The sequence below is a fragment of the Ailuropoda melanoleuca genome, chromosome 15 (assembly GCF_002007445.2).
Source record: "Ailuropoda melanoleuca isolate Jingjing chromosome 15, ASM200744v2, whole genome shotgun sequence".
In the NCBI taxonomy this organism is placed as follows: Eukaryota; Metazoa; Chordata; class Mammalia; order Carnivora; family Ursidae; genus Ailuropoda; species Ailuropoda melanoleuca.
In genome coordinates this window covers 2,725,806-2,743,532 of record NC_048232.1, presented here as the reverse complement: position 1 = coordinate 2,743,532, position 17,727 = coordinate 2,725,806, and the positions used below count along the sequence as shown (strand labels likewise).

At 53.8% G+C, this 17,727-nt stretch overlaps 1 protein-coding gene across 1 annotated transcript in view; it reads right to left on the bottom strand.

The window, feature by feature from the left end:
• The window catches only part of PFKP (phosphofructokinase, platelet), a 76,300-nt gene extending 60,859 nt beyond the window's left edge, over positions 1 to 15,441 (bottom strand). The window contains 4 exon segments of the mRNA XM_034644089.1: positions 245 to 410; positions 1,328 to 1,517; positions 3,974 to 4,051; positions 15,292 to 15,441. Of these exon segments, the coding sequence (XP_034499980.1) occupies positions 245 to 410; positions 1,328 to 1,517; positions 3,974 to 4,051; positions 15,292 to 15,363 (506 nt within the window). The 5' untranslated portion in view covers positions 15,364 to 15,441.
• Positions 15,442 to 17,727: the final 2,286 nt, after the last annotated feature.

Genomic DNA, 17,727 nt, shown 5'->3' with positions numbered 1-17,727 from the left:
GGTTTCTAACATTCAGTAACAAGACTGTATCAAAACACGGGTCTCGGGAACCCTCTGGAGCCAGCACAGACGTCTACACGGCAACACAGAACACCCCTTTGAGGGAAATACCCAGATCCGGCACTGAGGTCTACACCACAGCACAGAACACCCGTCTGGGGAGCCTTCCGGGGCTGACACAGACGTCTACACCGCAGCACATCTACCCCAATGGCCCCTCCCCGGGCTCCCGTGCATCTGTTACCTCTGGGCAGTGGTCATGATGGCGTCAACGACCTCGATTATCCTGTGCAAGGCAGAGTCGGTGCCGATGGTCATGTCGGTCCCGCAGAAGTCGTTGTCAATGGAGCCCACCATGCCCACGACGTTGAGGTACGCGTGCTGCTGCACCTGCTCCTTGTTGAGCTCTCCTGCGTGGGGAACAAGCACGGCCGTGGCCGGAGCCGCGCCGACTCCACGGGCGCCGGGCTGCTGAGAAACAGGGCGCCCCGGGTAGAGAAAGCCGGGGTTCCAGACTGGCTTCCTCCGTGTGGTTTTGGTTTCTGAACCATGGACAGATGGAGGAGGGGGGCGAGGGGCCAGATGGGTGCATGGGGGCCTGACACTAACAGAAAGGGAAGGGTCTGGACCCGGCGGCCGGCGGGTCGCACCTGACCTGTCTTCGGCCATGGCCTCGGGCACGCGTGCCTCTGAGTGAGGACGTGGCCGCATCACAGAATTCGGTACTTAGGGACACTGGTTTCTCCATATGTGGGGCTGGTTGTTGGCAGGGACCTCAGCAAACACTGCGCGGCTGGCAGATGTGCTAAACGGAATGAGGACAGGCAGGGACCCAGCACACAGGGGGTTCCTGAGAATGCTGTCCCTGCAGCCAGAGAAGTGACACGGGAAGATCTGCCAGCAGAGCGTTTGCTCCATGTGAACTGAAATCTTGCAACAAGTGGACATTCAGGAGTCCCCGGCTGGAGCGGGAGGAACAGAGTGGTGGGTAAAGGGCAGCCCAGCACGCCCTCCCTCTGCCCCCCGGTTCTCTCCTGCAAGGTGGGGACACACAGGAAACCTAGCTCAGATGGCCGTCATGAGCACTGCCTGAACTGTGCCGTGGGTGGGTGGTTCCTGGCACGGAGCAGGACCAAGAACACAGAGCTCATTGTGCTCGGAGGCACAGGGTCAAGTGCGCAGGTGGCGGACAGGGAGAGTTGTGCCATCACCACCTAATGCCTCTCTACGGTCAGATGGGTGAAGGTCAAAGCTCTCTGCAGGGAACAGAAGCGCAACGGAGGAAACAGAAAACCCACTAGAGCAACGCACAGAGGCAGGGGCGTACCATTTTGGGCCAGCTCTTCCAGCAGCCCGCTCCACTCTTTCCGGAAGATATTGGCCCCCGTGAGACTTCCATCCCCGCCGATCACACACAGGTTGGTGATGCCCCGCTCAACCAAGTTATGAGCAGCTTTCAGGCGACCTTCCCGAGTGCGGAAGGCTTTGCAACGAGCACTGCCAATAATGGTCCCTCCCTGGAAAACACATAAAATCACGTGTATTCATCTTCCTCCTGCAGGAGAGGAAGCGGCAGAGCTCAGCACATGTGAACACCACTGTATACACGCACGACCTGCGAAATCTAGGTTCCCTCGTGTAGTCTTTTAAGTTGGTCAAGTGTGGGTACGGCGGACAAAGGCACGGGCATCACGCCCAGGGGACTCCAGGGAGGGTCTGGAGACAAGGACCGCGGTCAGGTGAACATGCAGATGACCCAGCCATCCAGGAGGCCTGTGGTGGAGAGGTACAGTGTGGGGTGGCCGGACCCCACGCCCACCCAGCCTCAGATGGACCCAGCGCCGGCCAGCAGCTGCAGCCAGAGAAGCGGCGTGTCCAGCAGCCCCCGGAACGAGGCCCCTGTTCCATCAGAGCTCACGTACGTGCAGGGAAGACAGAAACCTGTGAGCCGAAGGGATTTATTTTTGCCCATCTGCCCGCCCCACCCTTTTAAAAGGGTGAATCTTCGGAGAACTCAAGTTGGATCATCAAGCTCCCCGGAGCGAGAAGTCGTGATTTTTCACATTTGGTTTTTCCAAAAGGAAAGATTCCTAGTTGTACTTGGGAAAAAAGCAGGGTTCCTCCACACACACACCACCAACGCGCTTACAAAACCCCCATTTGTGCGTCTCCTTCAAGTGCAGGCTCCTGTCGTGAGCCTGGCGCCCCTGTGGAGGGAGCCCATGTTAGTGACCGCGAGTGTGGTGAGACAGCGTCCGGGCACGGCGAGGGGTAGCCGGGCGAAGGCACGGCCACACAGCAAAGATAAGCCGGTTCCCTGGACTTTGATTAGATCAAGAGCCACGGGAGGGAGGGTCCTGTGATCTCTACACCCGGAAGCTGAATCAGCGGCCCACGCACTGGGAGGGGGTCACATGCTGGGGCCTGGGGCAAAGCTACAAGTGCGGAAAGCAAAGAGGGCGCCCCTCCCTGCCCCCACCCTCGGGGCATCGGCACGTCCTGTCTCCCTGGGCAATCACATGTGCATGCCACTAGTGTCCCCGCCGGGGTGACGGAGATGTAACGGCCTCGCACATTGCGTGGCGCAGATGTGACCTTCGCACACACTGTGACGTGATTGCCGCAATCAGGTTCGTGGTGATCAGTTCACGTCATTAGGGTTTTTGGTCGTGAGCACTTTCAAGAGCAACTTTGAATATTATCATTATTGTGCGGCACTGTGAAGTTTTACAGGCATGAAACACGGTCATTTACATGATCACCATACTCATGTCCGTGTGCGTGCGTGTGCGTGTGTGTGTGTGTGTGTGGAGAACGGAGGCTTACTCTCCCAGCGGCCTTCAAGGGTACAATACGGTGCTATTAACCACAGTCGCCGTGCTGTGGGTTCCATCTAGAACTCCCTGTCGTCAGCCTGGAAGCTGGTCCCTGTGGCGGGCACGTCCCCGTGTCCCCTCCCCCAGCCCCTGGCAGCCACTGTTCGGCTGTTCCCGGGAGTCAGCTTTTTCAGATCCCACATGTAAGTGAGATCATAAGGTATTTGTCTCTGTCTGTCTGACTTATTTCACTCAACACAACGCCCTGGAGGCCCACCCATGCCGCCCCGGCCCGCAGGATTTCCTTCTTTCCTTACGGCTGCATAGACCCCAGTTATATCTGCACGCCACGTCTACTCCGTCCACTCTTCTGTGGCGCCAGCACCGTCAGCGGGACTGTACCAAGCTGGTTTCTATTTAAGAAGTACTCAGCATGAGTTACAGTTAATACACGCGTTTCAACAGGTCACGAGTGAAGAGCTTTCCATCAGGGCCTTCTTTCCGCGTAATCGGCCTCTGCATGGATCTGGAGGCTTCCCTTAGCTCCCGTGTTTAGGGAATTTATAGGCAGGAAACACCCAGGTGGGTTTCTTTTAAATTCAAAGTAAGCAACTGTTTTGCCTAAAGCGGTACTTGTCTCATTGCTGTGCACACCTGAGCAAGTCGCCCCAACTGGTTCAGGCCAGAACCCAGAGGCTGTGGTCATACTGAATCCCCCCCGCCCAGGGAGGAGCCGTTCCCAGGCTTTGTTACACAGACACCAAGTGGCTCTCAAAATCCAGCAGGCAGGGGTAGTGGCCGTGAACTCAGCACCACAAACCAAAGCCGCCTCACTATTAATCTGGTCTTAAAAAAACAAAAACAAACCCGAAATCCACTACAAGGACCACAGGGAACACTAGTGATCACATGTAGCTTTTTACTGCAAGAACAATCCTGTTTGCACCATGTAAGGCTTTTTAAAAATTTTAATTAAATGACAAAGTAAGGCTGGTTTTTTTTTTTTTGTTTGTATTTTTTACCAGGTAAGTAGGTGAGAATCATGCCAGCCAGCCCATTAATCCCTGTTAAGTATTACTGGAGCCTACGGGTAAAAGGTTTCCAAATGAAAGAGGGACTTACTTTAGAGAAACAGAGTATTGGAAGTCAGCACATACCACTTGCAGAATGCTGGAGACGCTCTCCCAATTGGCTTCAACAATGTTTCTGCCGCCATCAACCATGCCTTGGTAACCCTGGGGGAAGAGAATGGAGATCCTTGTAAAACGGGGCTAAACTCTCGTGGGACAGTAGATGGATCTGTGAATTCTGTAAAATGCAAAGGATGAGGACCCCGAGCCCCAAAGAGCCCAGTGGTTAGGCGCTGTGCAAGACGAGTGCTGGTTCCAAGCCTTCGATGTGCAGAAAAGCCTCCTGACAGAATCTCTGAATGGGAACTTCTTGCCAGACTGGGCTGGAGTACGACGGGGAGTAAGAGAGTTTATCGCCTAACAGGGCCTGAGAGCCTGAACGGGCAGAAACTTACCCCAAAACTGTAATTTAACAAACTCACACACGAACAGGGGTGTCAATCACACCGCAACCAAGAGAGCATTCCTGTCGGGGCCTCGGCTGGCCCACGCAATCCACGTTGCTCTGGATAGACAGACACACCGTCTTTCTGAAAAGCACCACAGATGCCCGTCGGCCCGGCCCTGCTTTCCAGGCAGCCGCTGACTACCCCCAGGGGCGCTGAGCAGGGATGGGAGCGCTCACTGTCGCTGGGAAGCCTAAAGACCGTGACCTTCCGACTCCAAGTGCATGTCGCTTCCCCTGCCCCTGGCTGCACAAGATCAAGGAATCCAGAAACACCCATGTGCGTCTTTACCTGTGGGACTCTCTCCCCAGGACATTTAACCTTACAAAGCAACTGGAACCAACCATTCAGAAAGTTTATCTTAACAGATTGTTACGGGGGATTCAGATCTCCTAACCTAGTGAAGGTCAAGAGGAAGGAAAAACAAGGATTATTCAAAATGAAATGGCCCACTGAGTAGACAACCACGTGTGGAAGTTAGCACGGGTGCCTTTATGGGCCACCAATGCACACCGGTGCTTACAAGTGTCCACTTCCTGCCAAAAATGTGTTACTATATCATGTGATACCTGGGTCAACACGTTAGATCTTAATACTATGTACCACATATCAACCTATTGTGTACAATGCATCAATCTATTATCTTTATGTCATGAAACACAGTACTGATGAGGTTGGGGACTGTCCGTGAGGTTCCGTGGGGTGGAGTCCAGAGCCGACGACCAAGAAAGAATTCTTGAGGCGTCTTTGGTGCAAAATGGTGGTTTATTAAAGCACGGGGACAGGACCCGTGGGCAGAAAGCTGCTGCCTCGGGGCTGTGAGGAATGGCCTATTTTATACCCTCAAGTGGGGAGGGGGCTAGGGATAGCCTAAGTCTCTAAGGAATTTTGGAAGCAAGGTTTCCAGGACCTTGAGGGGGCTAGCTGTTGGGAAAAGGTCACTTATTACCGTCTAATAAAACCTTAGCTATGAGACCCTTCAGATGCATATCGGTGGGCCATATGCTTGGGATGACTGCCAACACGTATCTTGGGGGGGTTGGGGGCGGTTAGAGATAAAGGAAGTTTTCAAAGGAATTTTTATACGTTACAGTAGACTTACAGGATCTTGGTGGAGGGGAGGGGGTCAGGCCAGGACTGCCTTTTGCCCTTAGCAAGAGCATTAACATCGAGGCAGCTGAATTCCTAGAGGAATGTCACCTTGCCTGTTTCAAGGACTTGTCAATGGGCTGTAGGTAGTAAGGACTGTTTCTTCGTCCTTGAGGGCAGCCAGGAGTGCCTGAGGAATGTCACATACATCCCATGGGGAGGGGGGGTGCAGGGTGTCAGTTTCTGCTTTGTCTTCAGCTTGCCTTCTGTTCCCTCACCAGTACCATAGGGTTATTTCTATATTATATATAGAGAATACATTTATGTATACTTTTATAAATTATATAGAATGAACCTGCTTTCAACTTCTCTTTGTTCTCTTTCATTCCATGCCACCCTCCTCTCCTATTTGTCACACACAGAACACTAGGCTACCAACACACACCTGTGTCTGTGTCTGTTATATAACATATATTTAATGTTATATATACATTGTATATAACATGTAATAAGTTATACACGATATATAATTATATGTTTATGTATTTCTAATACATTGATATAATTACAGTTACAAATACAACAAACACATATTTTATGTATTACACAGAGGATACATTGTATGTAACACACAATACGTTACAGTCACGTCACATCTCACACTACGTAGGGCATGTACACCTCAATGCACATAAACCTGTGCGTGTCACAGTCACATAGGTGTTACGTGCGACAAACAGCAAAGGAACAGGTGGCCCGGAACGAAGTAGAGAAGCCGAGAGCAGGTGCATGTCGGAGCTGGCAGGCCTCCCCGTGCCCCCTGTATGGAGGACAGGAGAACAGGCCCACCGTCTTCACGGGGCAGCGATGCACACCTTCTAAACGCACTTCCGTAAGCCTTACAGGGCGGGCGTTGTGCATTTTCAGCCCACTCCATATAAAGTACCCAGCCGTTGTGGTGCCACTGTGGAGGGTGAGGGTGGTGTGATACAGGCCAGGCCTCTGGAAAGGAAGCTCTTAAGAGAGGCACTATCTACATGGGCCCCGGGTGTGAGCTCCCTCCCCAAGCAGAGAGACTGCAAAGCAAGGCCTCCCTGCTTCTAAGTGAGTCCCAGGGATCTTCTGCAGAATATTAAAAACAGGTAGAGAGCCAGAGGATAGCTAGACGGCACGCAGACAGACAGAGGACAGACAGAAGGAGGAGCGAGCCTCGGGAATGCCTTTCGAGTTCTGCAAACTCCCAGCTCCCGGAAAGAACGGCCCGGTCACTGCACACACGCCACGGCATTGCATGCTTCAGACATGGGCCCAGCACCCATCAGTCCGCGCGGTACAGACTCCCAGCTCACTCCTAGGACGCGGGGTTGGCAGGGCATCACAGGGGAGCGGGCCAAGTCCAGAGCCTTGGCCACTGCGCAGACACGGACGCCGCCCCTACACGGATGCCTGAGGTCTTACCACCCAAGCCCGCGCCCGCGGGGCTGAGGACAAGAGAAACCATTACTCGTGAGACCAGAAGGGCACGAGTACACCGGGCTGTCCCGGGCAGGGCGCTACCCACAGGCTTTGGCAAAAATGGGACATGAACACCCTCGACGCCCACAGCCACAGGAGTCATTTCTGCACACACCACCGCGAGGTCAACGAAGCGACAAGGGGAAGGGGCCACCCCAGACCCCGCAGCGCTGACGAGGACACGGAGGCTGGGGGGGGTGTCCCCAGCTTGTCGGGGGCTGTCTCCGCTGAGAGTGGCTGTCAGCACCGGCCTGTGGATGATTCCAGCAGCTCGTGCTCCCTGGACAAGCACCGTGTCCAGCTTCTGCCCCACAAGTGCCGCGCTGGGAGCACAAAAATCCCCTCTGCCTTTAGGATTCTTGCTCAGCATTTAACAGTGACTTAATAAAAACACTGATAAATCCCTTTGCTGCTGGGGCAGGAACGTGGAAAATCGTTCTGTAAATCGTGACACATATTTTGAAACAGAGAGAGTTCTCCGAAGATACTTCATGCCGTGTGGCATAAAGACCCACGGGAAAGCGAGCAATCGAGGGATTTTTTGTGATCCGTGTGTCCCCAGGGCGCTCCGGACCACACGCCTGGGTGGGGCAGGAAGTGACTCACCCTCCCTTGCACACTCAAGGCTCAGACAACCCTTCAAAGTATCTCCCAACTGCAATTTTAAGCAGTCTTTCACTTACAAGGAAGTGGTTACTAAATTAAGACAACTGATTTTACACAAATGCACTGTAATTTGTAAATTCGGACGTGCTGTTGTCTGTGGAAGTCTCTTTGGAGGCTTGAGTGCTTTAATCCCAGCACAGCCAGAGCCCAAAATGTTTTCTAAAATTCTCCTTGGATTTTGCCTTCAGAGCCAGCTGGATGACTCACATAGGAATAAAACCACAGAAAACCCTTCAAAGCCCCACTTAGTGTTCAACCCTGACTCACACTGCCTGCCTCGTTGATCCCCATTCACAGGGTGAGCCCAGGAGGCTGCCACGCACGCCGTTCCTTTGGTGACATCTGAAAACGTGCCACAGACTCTGAAATCAGTTTGACTTCTTGTTCAAAGCGGTTCTGAGCAATGGCAAAGCCAGCGTGGTCCCCCCAGTTTGTTCCTCTGGGGACAGTGCTGGATCCCGAGGTCATCATGACCTGCGTTTTTGGGCACCTGTTAAATCCCTTCTGAGGAGAGTCAGAGCTCATCCCCCACGGGTGGCTTTCTCTTGTAAGAGATCTCATACTATGTACGGTTTTTGAATGAAAGACCCAGAGGGAAATCACAGTCCTGTGCTATACGGCCAAGTGGGCTTTTCCCCTTGAACACTTAAGTCTGATGAGTGCACCTGTCTTCTCAACTTGATAGTGGTTTTTCCGCCTCTGATTTCCTGGATTACTGGGTCAACAACTCACTGTTGGAGCAGCAAACACTCCAACTACCAGTGGAAACAATCTACCAAAGATAGCGCCCTTCAAAAGTATTTTCTAGAGATCACGGCAACCAACACCAGAGACTTGTCCCCGGGTTTTGCTGCATTGAGTAAATATTTCTGTTTTCCTGGCTTACTCCTTAATAAATTAAAACATTTCACTTACAGAACTCGAGAACCAGCACACAGAGAGGTCGGCTCTGAACAGCTCGCACATGTTAGAGCTGGTAAATGCCATCGTGCAAGACTAGGGGGCGTGGAAGAAGCAGGCACAGGTCCTCTGGGTGGGCAGCAGTTGTCAAAGTTCAGGAATCACGACTCTGTTCTCCTACAGGGAGTTCACCGCAGACCCCGAGATCACACAGCCCTTCCCGTGCCCACATCCAGCCCCCGCTCGGCCCCCACCAAGACTCTGGGGCACGGATGCCCTGGCTTCGAGAGCCCGACAGCCACCCCTGCTCAAGGACCCCATGACTTCAGGGACAATGCCTGCAGAGTCACCTTTGCTTGCGTCCCCGGCGAGAGGTGGTCAAACTCTGACCTTCCAAAATAGGTCAGAACATGTAAGGTCATGCACTTTGTGCTTGTGGAAACCTGACAACAGAGACCAGTGGGATCGGTGGAGCCACCTGGCCTTATCAGATTTCTGGATGCCAAAGCTGCTAATATGATAAAACCCAAAGCCGCAGCAGGACACAGCAGGTGTGTATCCTCCAGGTCAGAGAGCCTTCTCGCTCGCAGACAACCACACACCAGCCGCACGGTGATCACACAGGGGCACAGGTGGGGAAGGAGGCGATCCTTTCATGATTAAAGCACCACAACGGTAACCAGCACGAGCCTGTGAAAGGCCCAGGGCACCATGCGGACGGTAGGAGGACTGGTCACAGAGCAGGCGCTCAGTCAGAGCTGATGCTCAGGGCGACCTCGGCTGGGTCCACTACCCAGCTGTGCACCAGCCACGGGCCCTGTGGGAACCAGCCCGCTCACCTGCTGCACGCTGGCTAAAGGGCCAGGCCTGCTCCAGCTTAGCGGTCTACACCGCCCGGTCACCTGCAGACTGATAACACTCCGCTGCACGTCTGGGCATCCTGTTCCTATTTTCAGACAGACGTTTTGTGGTTAAGCAGCTCTGACTTTAAGGAAGCGAAGATGCAGAAACTGTGATGTGTAAAGCCTCCAGCAGGTGGGACAGCGTGGTTCCGGTCACTGTGCCCCGCCTTCCCGGAACTTGGGGGAGGGGGGAGGCAGAGGCGGGAAAGGTCAGAGCAGGGATCACAAACCAGTCATGTCCCCCAAAAGTCACCCTGGCAGCCGGGTCTGCTCTCCTCCCGTCGGGCGGTGTCGCCACCCAGCACGGCCCACACCACCCAGCCAGTGGCCACCTCATATGACACACAGGGAAGCCCAGAGCCCAACCGCAACAGGAGGTCAGGCCAGGAGGGGAAGCACCGTGTCTGTGAAAAGACCCGCCCGGCCTCCCTCTGTTGGAAAAGACGGGGTTTGGGTTTCTTTGTGTTTCTGCCACAAGCATGCCATTTCTGACTCTCAAAATTGTGAAAGTCAGCTCATCAGATCCGAGAAGTCACGTGCCCTGAGGCAGAGGGCTTCTGCTCGGAAGGGGAAAACGGTATTCATCTATCAGCCGACACATTAAAGCCTGTTTATCCAAGTATGAAGTCAGCCCTGATGCCCAGGGCCAGCCCGCTGAGCTCGGTGGGAGGCCGGGGTCCAGACAGAAAGCCCGTCGGGGCCTCCGGGGCAAGGTCCGACCCTGCACCTGCAGCAGGACACTGGCGAGGCCACACAGTGCTCTGACCCACTCTGAGGCCCCTCAGTAGAAAATTCTGACCAGCACACGCCAAGAGACTTGTTATTAACACGACCGGCTGCTGAACGTGATGGGTACCACTCCAGCCTCCCTTCGAGGCTCCAAAGACGGGGCGATAGGCATGCCCCAATGGGGAGGTGTTGTTTTAAAGAGGAAAGACTTTTTATGTTAGTCCTACTTAAAGAGCTGTAATTTTTTCCAATTTACAGAAAAACCTTCAGCTAGTAAGATTTTGAGCCCGCAGATTGCATGAAATAGGACCGGCCTATCTCTGCCACCAAGATCACAGGAACAGAGAACTTAACAGATCTCCTCCCCCTGGTCCACCGAAAGCCAGGACGGTCTCCTGAGCATGCCCTTGTAACCATGTAGTGTCCTTGCCCTCACCGTCCCCAAGCAGCTAAAGATACTTGTAGGTCTCTAAGGAAAACCCTAGTCTAAAAGGGGGAAGAAAATAAAAAGATCAACTGGCTCCGTGGGTAGAAAGAATGGGTTAATCCGCCAGTGTCCAGGCCTCCCCAGACAGCACCCCTGGGCTCGGCATGCACCACACGTAGACCTGCCCCAGATTTACGGCCCCTCCAGCTGCAGCCAGACGGCAGAAGGCCGGTGCCAGGCCCTCAGCAGAAATGCCAGTGTTCTCCCATCAGTAGCTTCCCACAAACTTTCTGCTGAGGAAAAAACCCTCAAATCCTTTGTTTACATAACACTAACCTGTTTAACTGTTTAGGTGGGCCTAGGCAAGCTTAGAAATTAGACTGCCAATGAACACACGTGTGGGACAGATGGCTGAACGACGTTTTAAAAAATAAAACCAAACATCTTCTCAATTCGAGCCCAAACAGGTCTGACGGCCGTGCCCGACAGGGGTGAGTTTGCCTCCGCAGATGACAAGTGCCAACGTCTGGAGACTTTTCCATCAGGACTGTGAGGTAGGGGGCGGTCCTGGCCAGCACCCCCTCCCCCAGCTCCATCTTAGGGACAGTCACAGGAGGAGGGTACGGATGAGTTAGGAAAAACTAGCAGGTCTTAGAGAGGTTTGGATTTCAGAGACAGGGTCCTTGACATCCGTCACGAAGAGCGGAGGGTACTGCAAACTGTCTCCCAGGGCAAAGCCCGAGTGTCTGAGGCAGGCCGAGGACCACCCCCCATGCAGTCCTGAAGAACAGGCCTGGTTCCCTGCAGTTTCTCCTTCCCGGGGGGAAGGGGAGGGGTGTCGCGAGAAGCATGGCACGCCCTCCAGACCAGTGACTTCAGTTCAAACAAGTCCAGCTCCAGGCCACTCCCATTTGCTCCCCGTCTCTTCCTGGGGCTGAGCCACAGACCGTCCCCTCCGCTCTTCTCCCCACGCACCCTCTATCCTCCATCCAAGGCCCCAATTACCAGTAAACCAGTTATTATGAAGATGCAGTCGCCCTGACCCTCAGTACCCTACACCCAGATTCTCTCTGGCGCTTCCTGACGGAGAAGCTGCACGGACCCCCCGCATTTCCCTGAAAGAAACGGGATCTGGGGGCGCCTGGGTGGCTCAAAAGTTAGGCGTCTGCCTTCGGCTCACGTCATGATCCCAGGGTCATGGGATCGAACCCCACATCGGGCTCCCTGCTCGCAGCCTGTTTCTCCATCTCACACTCCCCCTGCTTGTGTTCCCTCTCTTGCCGTCTCTGTCAAATGAATAAATCTTAAAAAAAAAAAAAAAAAAGAAAGAAAGAAATGGGATCCCTTCGGATTCAGGACTCCTGGCTGCCCACATGCAGGAAGGGGCAGGATGCCAACTGAGCCCACCTCCCCTTCAGAGAGGGTGTGAAGAACGCGGCCCCAAAAATGGGCAGGAGGGGGAGCCCTGGGTGGCTCAGCCAGTGAAGCGTCTGCCTTTGGCTGAGGTCATGCTCTCAGGGTCCTGGGATCGAGGCCCGCGTCCCCCTCCCTGGCGAGCGGGGAGCCTGCTTCTCCCTCTCCCTCTGCTGTTCTCCCTGCTTGTGCTTGCTCTCTGTCAAATAAATAAATAAAATCTTAATAAAAAAAAAAGTGGTCAGGATGAAAGCAGGCCCCGGAAAGCAGGCCACCTCTCCCAGCAGACAATGGGATGGGTGCATCTGGTTTCTAGGTCAAGACTCCGAAGAAAATCCAAGATGCTCTTCTGCGGATGAACCCCCATGTTCCTACGTGTGGGCGTAGCTGCTGTGTTCCAGCTCCATTCCTTAGCTGGAAATGCATGAAGTCTGGTAACAGAAGTCCCACTAAACAGCCTATCTAAAAACCCCCAGATGGGGCGCCTGGGTGGCACAGCAGTTAAGCGTCTGCCTTCGGCTCAGGGCGTGATCCCGGCGTTATGGGATCGAGCCCCACGTCAGGCTCCTCTGCTATGAGCCTGCTTCTTCCTCTCCCACTCCCCCTGCTTGTGTTCCCTCTCTCGCTGGCTGTCTCTATCTCTGTTGAATAAATAAATAAAATCTTTAAAATAAATAAATAAATAAATAAAAACCCCCAGAATACAGACCCCATAAAACCAACAGAAACACGTCTTAAGTCTGAAGGATTAACATCCATGTCCCTATGTCAGCTTCCACACCCAAAGATTCTGCACGCGCACAGGCCCACCCCCGGGCCCCCATGACACTCACACCAAGGACATGCTGGCCCTCGGTTCAATGTGGGGCTTCCTGACCGAGGCACTGCGAACACTGGGGCCAGAGCATGAATTCCTTGTCGTGGGAGTTGTTCTGGGCATGGCAGGACGCTGAGCCGCCACTCCCACCCTGATAATGGGACAGTCAAAAAACGTGTCCAGACATTCACGCCCCTGGGGGTAGATCCCACCCCGGTCAGAGGTTTGATGGGGCACGTGAGCTTTCTCCCCAGCCCCGCCGGTGACAGACAGACGCGGACAAAGCAAACTTTCTTTTTCTAAAGAAACATGGGTCAGTTTCTTTAACTATGAAATACCGGATAGGACTTCCTTCCCTTCCCTCCCACACCTGCTGTCACTGCGAAGACCCAGCGGTGGCTGGTGACAGAGCGCAGCCCTGCGCACCACCACAGCGTCCCCAGCCAGGGTGACACGCACTGTGGGGCCCGCATGCTGTAGGGCGGGGTGGGGGGGGGTCCAGGCGGAACCGTCTTCAGCGGATCTGAAAACACGCTGTTAATTACAACGCAAGAACCCGAGCTGAGGCTGCCCCACCCCCAAAAGGTTTTTAAAACCACGTTCACGTAGGAACTGTGGTCAGGCCAGGGGCTGGCGGTCTCTGTCAGCTCTCAGGCAGAGGGCAACCCCTCCCGAAAATGGTATAAAGTAAGATAGAATGGCAGAGAGGTCTGTGTGCACGCAGTCTGCAGCCGCAGCAGGAACGCACACACGTGTGGACACCTGTCTGACAGTAAACACAGGCGGAGGGGATGGGGGAGCCTGGGGAGCCTGGCGCTCTGTCTGCGCCGGCGAGCGGGCAGCTGGCGGCCTGCAGCCCAGGGCGGACGCTCACAGGCGCCACGTGACCCCAGAGACAGCCACACAGAACAGGAGCAGACAACAGTCTGGAAATGCTTTGATTGGGCCCATGGTGTAACATCGCCCAAATCAGACAAACACAACCCCCAAACTCACAGAACCACAGTTCAGAACAGCACACCAGAGCCCGGGGCAAAAAAACCCTCCTTCCAGCGAACGATACACAAACCGTTACGTGGCCCGCTGAGCACAGGCCTGTGAACAGCCACTGCCCAGAAGGAGAAAAGGACGGGGCAGCCAGCCCCGGAACCCGCGCCAGCTCCCGGAAGGGGGGGTTAGGCCGGCGCCCCGCACACGGGACAGGTGCCCGGCGCCACTGCTTCTGGGCCGGCTGGGGCCTGCGGGGGCTGGACCTGGTGTCAGACCCCTTACAACGGCCATTCACGGGGGGCTTGTCTGTCTGGGGATCAGGGTAATCCCAGACACCTGCGTAGGTCTTCTTCGCTAGGACAGTTGGAAAGCGGGGTGTGCCCTACATAGTTCAGCCGACTGGGAATGGAACGTGCCTGCGATGGGGATACCGCGGACACTGACGGGGTCGCCGTGAAGAGTGCGGAAAATGGGCACAAAACACGTACAGAAGACATATCTGCTGTGGTTTTAATAGTGTCCAGATTCCCTTCCAGACTTTCACACGTAATCCTGGGAAGATTCCGAATACAAAATACGAACCAGGGCTTTGCAGGAATCAAGCCATTTAAAAAACATACGCGGGGCGCCTGGGTGGCACAGCGGTTAAGCGGCTGCCTTCGGCTCAGGGCGTTGTCCCGGCGTTATGGGATCGAGCCCCACATCAGGCTCTTCCTCTATGAGCCTGCTTCTTCCTCTCCCACTCCCCCTGCTTGTGTTCCCTCTCTCGCTGGCTGTCTCTATCTCTGTCGAATAAATAAATTAAAAAATCTTTAAAAAAAAAAATTTTAAAAAACATACGCGCTTCTTTCTGTGTTCTCAGCTTTATCAAATTTCATAAATTTAAAAAGTCAATAGAAACTATTTTTTCCTGGTAGTTTTTGAAATAACTAGCATGAGTCCAAACTACACTGGCACCCTCCCTCCAAACCTGGCTTACTTCTCCAAGGTCAGGAGCCCAGGAGAAAACAGGCCAGGGCCACGGTCTTGTTTCAGGTGCTTGGTCTCGAAGTTAACACATAAAAGGTGGTTAGGGAGGTGGTCCGGGTTCTACGGTCATGACGAAAAGCTCAAAGTGGCCACTTGACCTCAACGCTGATTCAAAGTCACCCCCATATTAAATGAATATATCGCTTCCATAGGGAAGGAGGGCTACAAATAAATACATTAATCCCATGAGACATTTTGTGCCCCGTGGGCTCTCCCCTCCCCCCACCCTCCCTGCCACAGATCTCAGACCTGCACGTAGACCAGGGAGCACCACCCTCTCCCCACGCCCCTGCGGGACCCCCGGCCCCTGGGGCCCTGGCTTGGCCTGGCCTGAGCCTTCCCAACCGGGTCAGCAGCGCCCAGGCAGGCGCAAGGCACAGGTCCCCGAGTCAGGGAAAGCAGGCGGGAGTCGTAACACTGACCTCATAGATAAAGTACACTTTGGCCCCCACGTATATTCCCATGCGCACCACAGCTCGGACGGCGGCGTTCATACCTGCGGGAGGAACAGAGACAGCGGTCAGCGATCGGGCCGGGCAGTTCTGACGCTGCCATTGGACCCGCTGGGACCAGGGGTGAACCGCGTGCCTGCCCAGAAGGCTCCTTGCGTGGACGACGGGCCTGGTGCGTCCCTCTGGGGTCAATGTCACCTTAGAGTCGTGGCAGGCAGAGCGGGGCGCCAACCCACGGGGGGCTGTAGGCAACACCACCCGCTAGACACCAGAGGGGACGGGTGTTCACGTGCCATTAGACCAACTCAAATTTATATGGAAAAGGACAATTTCGGTGATTTGAGGAGAAGACGAAAGAAAAATACATAATTTCATTAGCTACCGAAGTAAAACAATTTTTTTTAAAAGATTTTTTTGTTTATTTGTTTATTTGACAGAGAGAGACAGCCGGCGAGAGAGGGAACACAAGCAGGGGGAGTGGGAGAGGAAGAAGCAGGCTCCCAGCAGAGGAGCTTGATGCAGGGCTCGATCCCAGGACCCTGGTATCAGGGCCTGAGCCGAAGGCAGACGCTCAATGACTGAGCCACCCAGGCGCCCCATAAAACAATTTTTTAATCAATGGCCTTAAATTCAAAATAAGTCATGCTGTTTTATTAAAAGAAAAATTAAACCAATATACTATAAATAATACCTACTCGAGAGAAATTTAGGGCATTTTTCACACTTTCCCAGGGGCTGTTACTCATTAAAAGTGGCTTTTTTTTTTTTTTTAAGATTTATTTGAGAGAGAGTATGCAAGAGAGAGAGCATGAGCGGGGTGAAGGGCAGACGGAGAAGCAGACTCCCCGCTGAGCAGGGAGCCTGACATGCAGCTCCATTCCATGACCCCGGGATCGTGACCTGAGCCAAAGGCAGATGCTTAACTGACTGAGCCACCCAGGCTCCCCGAAAAGCGGCTCCGTGCAACATGGTCTTGCGTGTCTGCTACACTCCCTTCACTCTCCCCAGGAGCCCCACTTCTGAGCGGCCCATCTGGGCTATGCAACCACCGTTGAGACCAGGTCTGGATTTCACCCCTGCAGAATCCTGTGTCATCACCGTGGCTAAGAGGCCATTGAGGCCACAGTCCCTAGCCTCCAATGCACAGCTCCCGGCAAACTCCCAGCACACACCCACCCCACAGCTCCAGTCCGCCTTCTCCACAAATTTTTATTTCAGAAACCAACATCAGGACTGAAGATGCTGGAGAACACGGGCCACGAAGTAAAGACCACTCCCGGTAACGGCACACGGAAGGCGCCGTGGCTGCCAGGAGCGTAACAGACACAGAGCCTCCATTCGTGTGTACGGGAACAGTAAATCTGCTAAGATGGGCAGAAACGTTCACGTAGCACTGACACTGGTCCGAGATACAAGAAAAGGCCGTCGGCTCTCAAAGGCGTGGAGTTTGAAAGGCTGCCGTAGGCCTGTAGCTGGACAAGCCGCGGACCTTAGCAGTCAGTCCACGGTTCATGCACGGCGAAATCTACAAGGACGCGGACGTGTGTGTATCCGAAGTCTCATTATTTATGTTCAAACCACGCTGAGGACGCGAAGACCTTGAACGACCTATCGATGAACAGGTGTTCTCCCTCCAGACCCTCCAACGCTACAATCAGCTCCTGTGAGCCCTCGCGCCCCTTTCCTCTGCACGCGTTCGCGCTCCCGCCATAGGCACAGCTCTCGGGCTCACGCCCAGTACACACGCCCTCCACAGCCCCTGCCCGTAAAACTGACATTTCTCCCAACATTTGCCCGGAATCCTGCCATGTCCCTCTAACATTATCCACGCGGTGGCTGGAGTGACTTGAAACAGTTTTTTCTCTTTGGTTAGTTATTACATAATTTATAAATACACTCTGTTAAAAAAACAAAAGATTCTGGAACAGACAAAACTATGGAGACAGTAAAAAGATCAGGGTTGCCAGGGGCTGGGGGACGGGGGGGGNAGGAGAGTCAGAGCTCATCCCCCACGGGTGGCTTTCTCTTGTAAGAGATCTCATACTATGTACGGTTTTTGAATGAAAGACCCAGAGGGAAATCACAGTCCTGTGCTATACGGCCAAGTGGGCTTTTCCCCTTGAACACTTAAGTCTGATGAGTGCACCTGTCTTCTCAACTTGATAGTGGTTTTTCCGCCTCTGATTTCCTGGATTACTGGGTCAACAACTCACTGTTGGAGCAGCAAACACTCCAACTACCAGTGGAAACAATCTACCAAAGATAGCGCCCTTCAAAAGTATTTTCTAGAGATCACGGCAACCAACACCAGAGACTTGTCCCCGGGTTTTGCTGCATTGAGTAAATATTTCTGTTTTCCTGGCTTACTCCTTAATAAATTAAAACATTTCACTTACAGAACTCGAG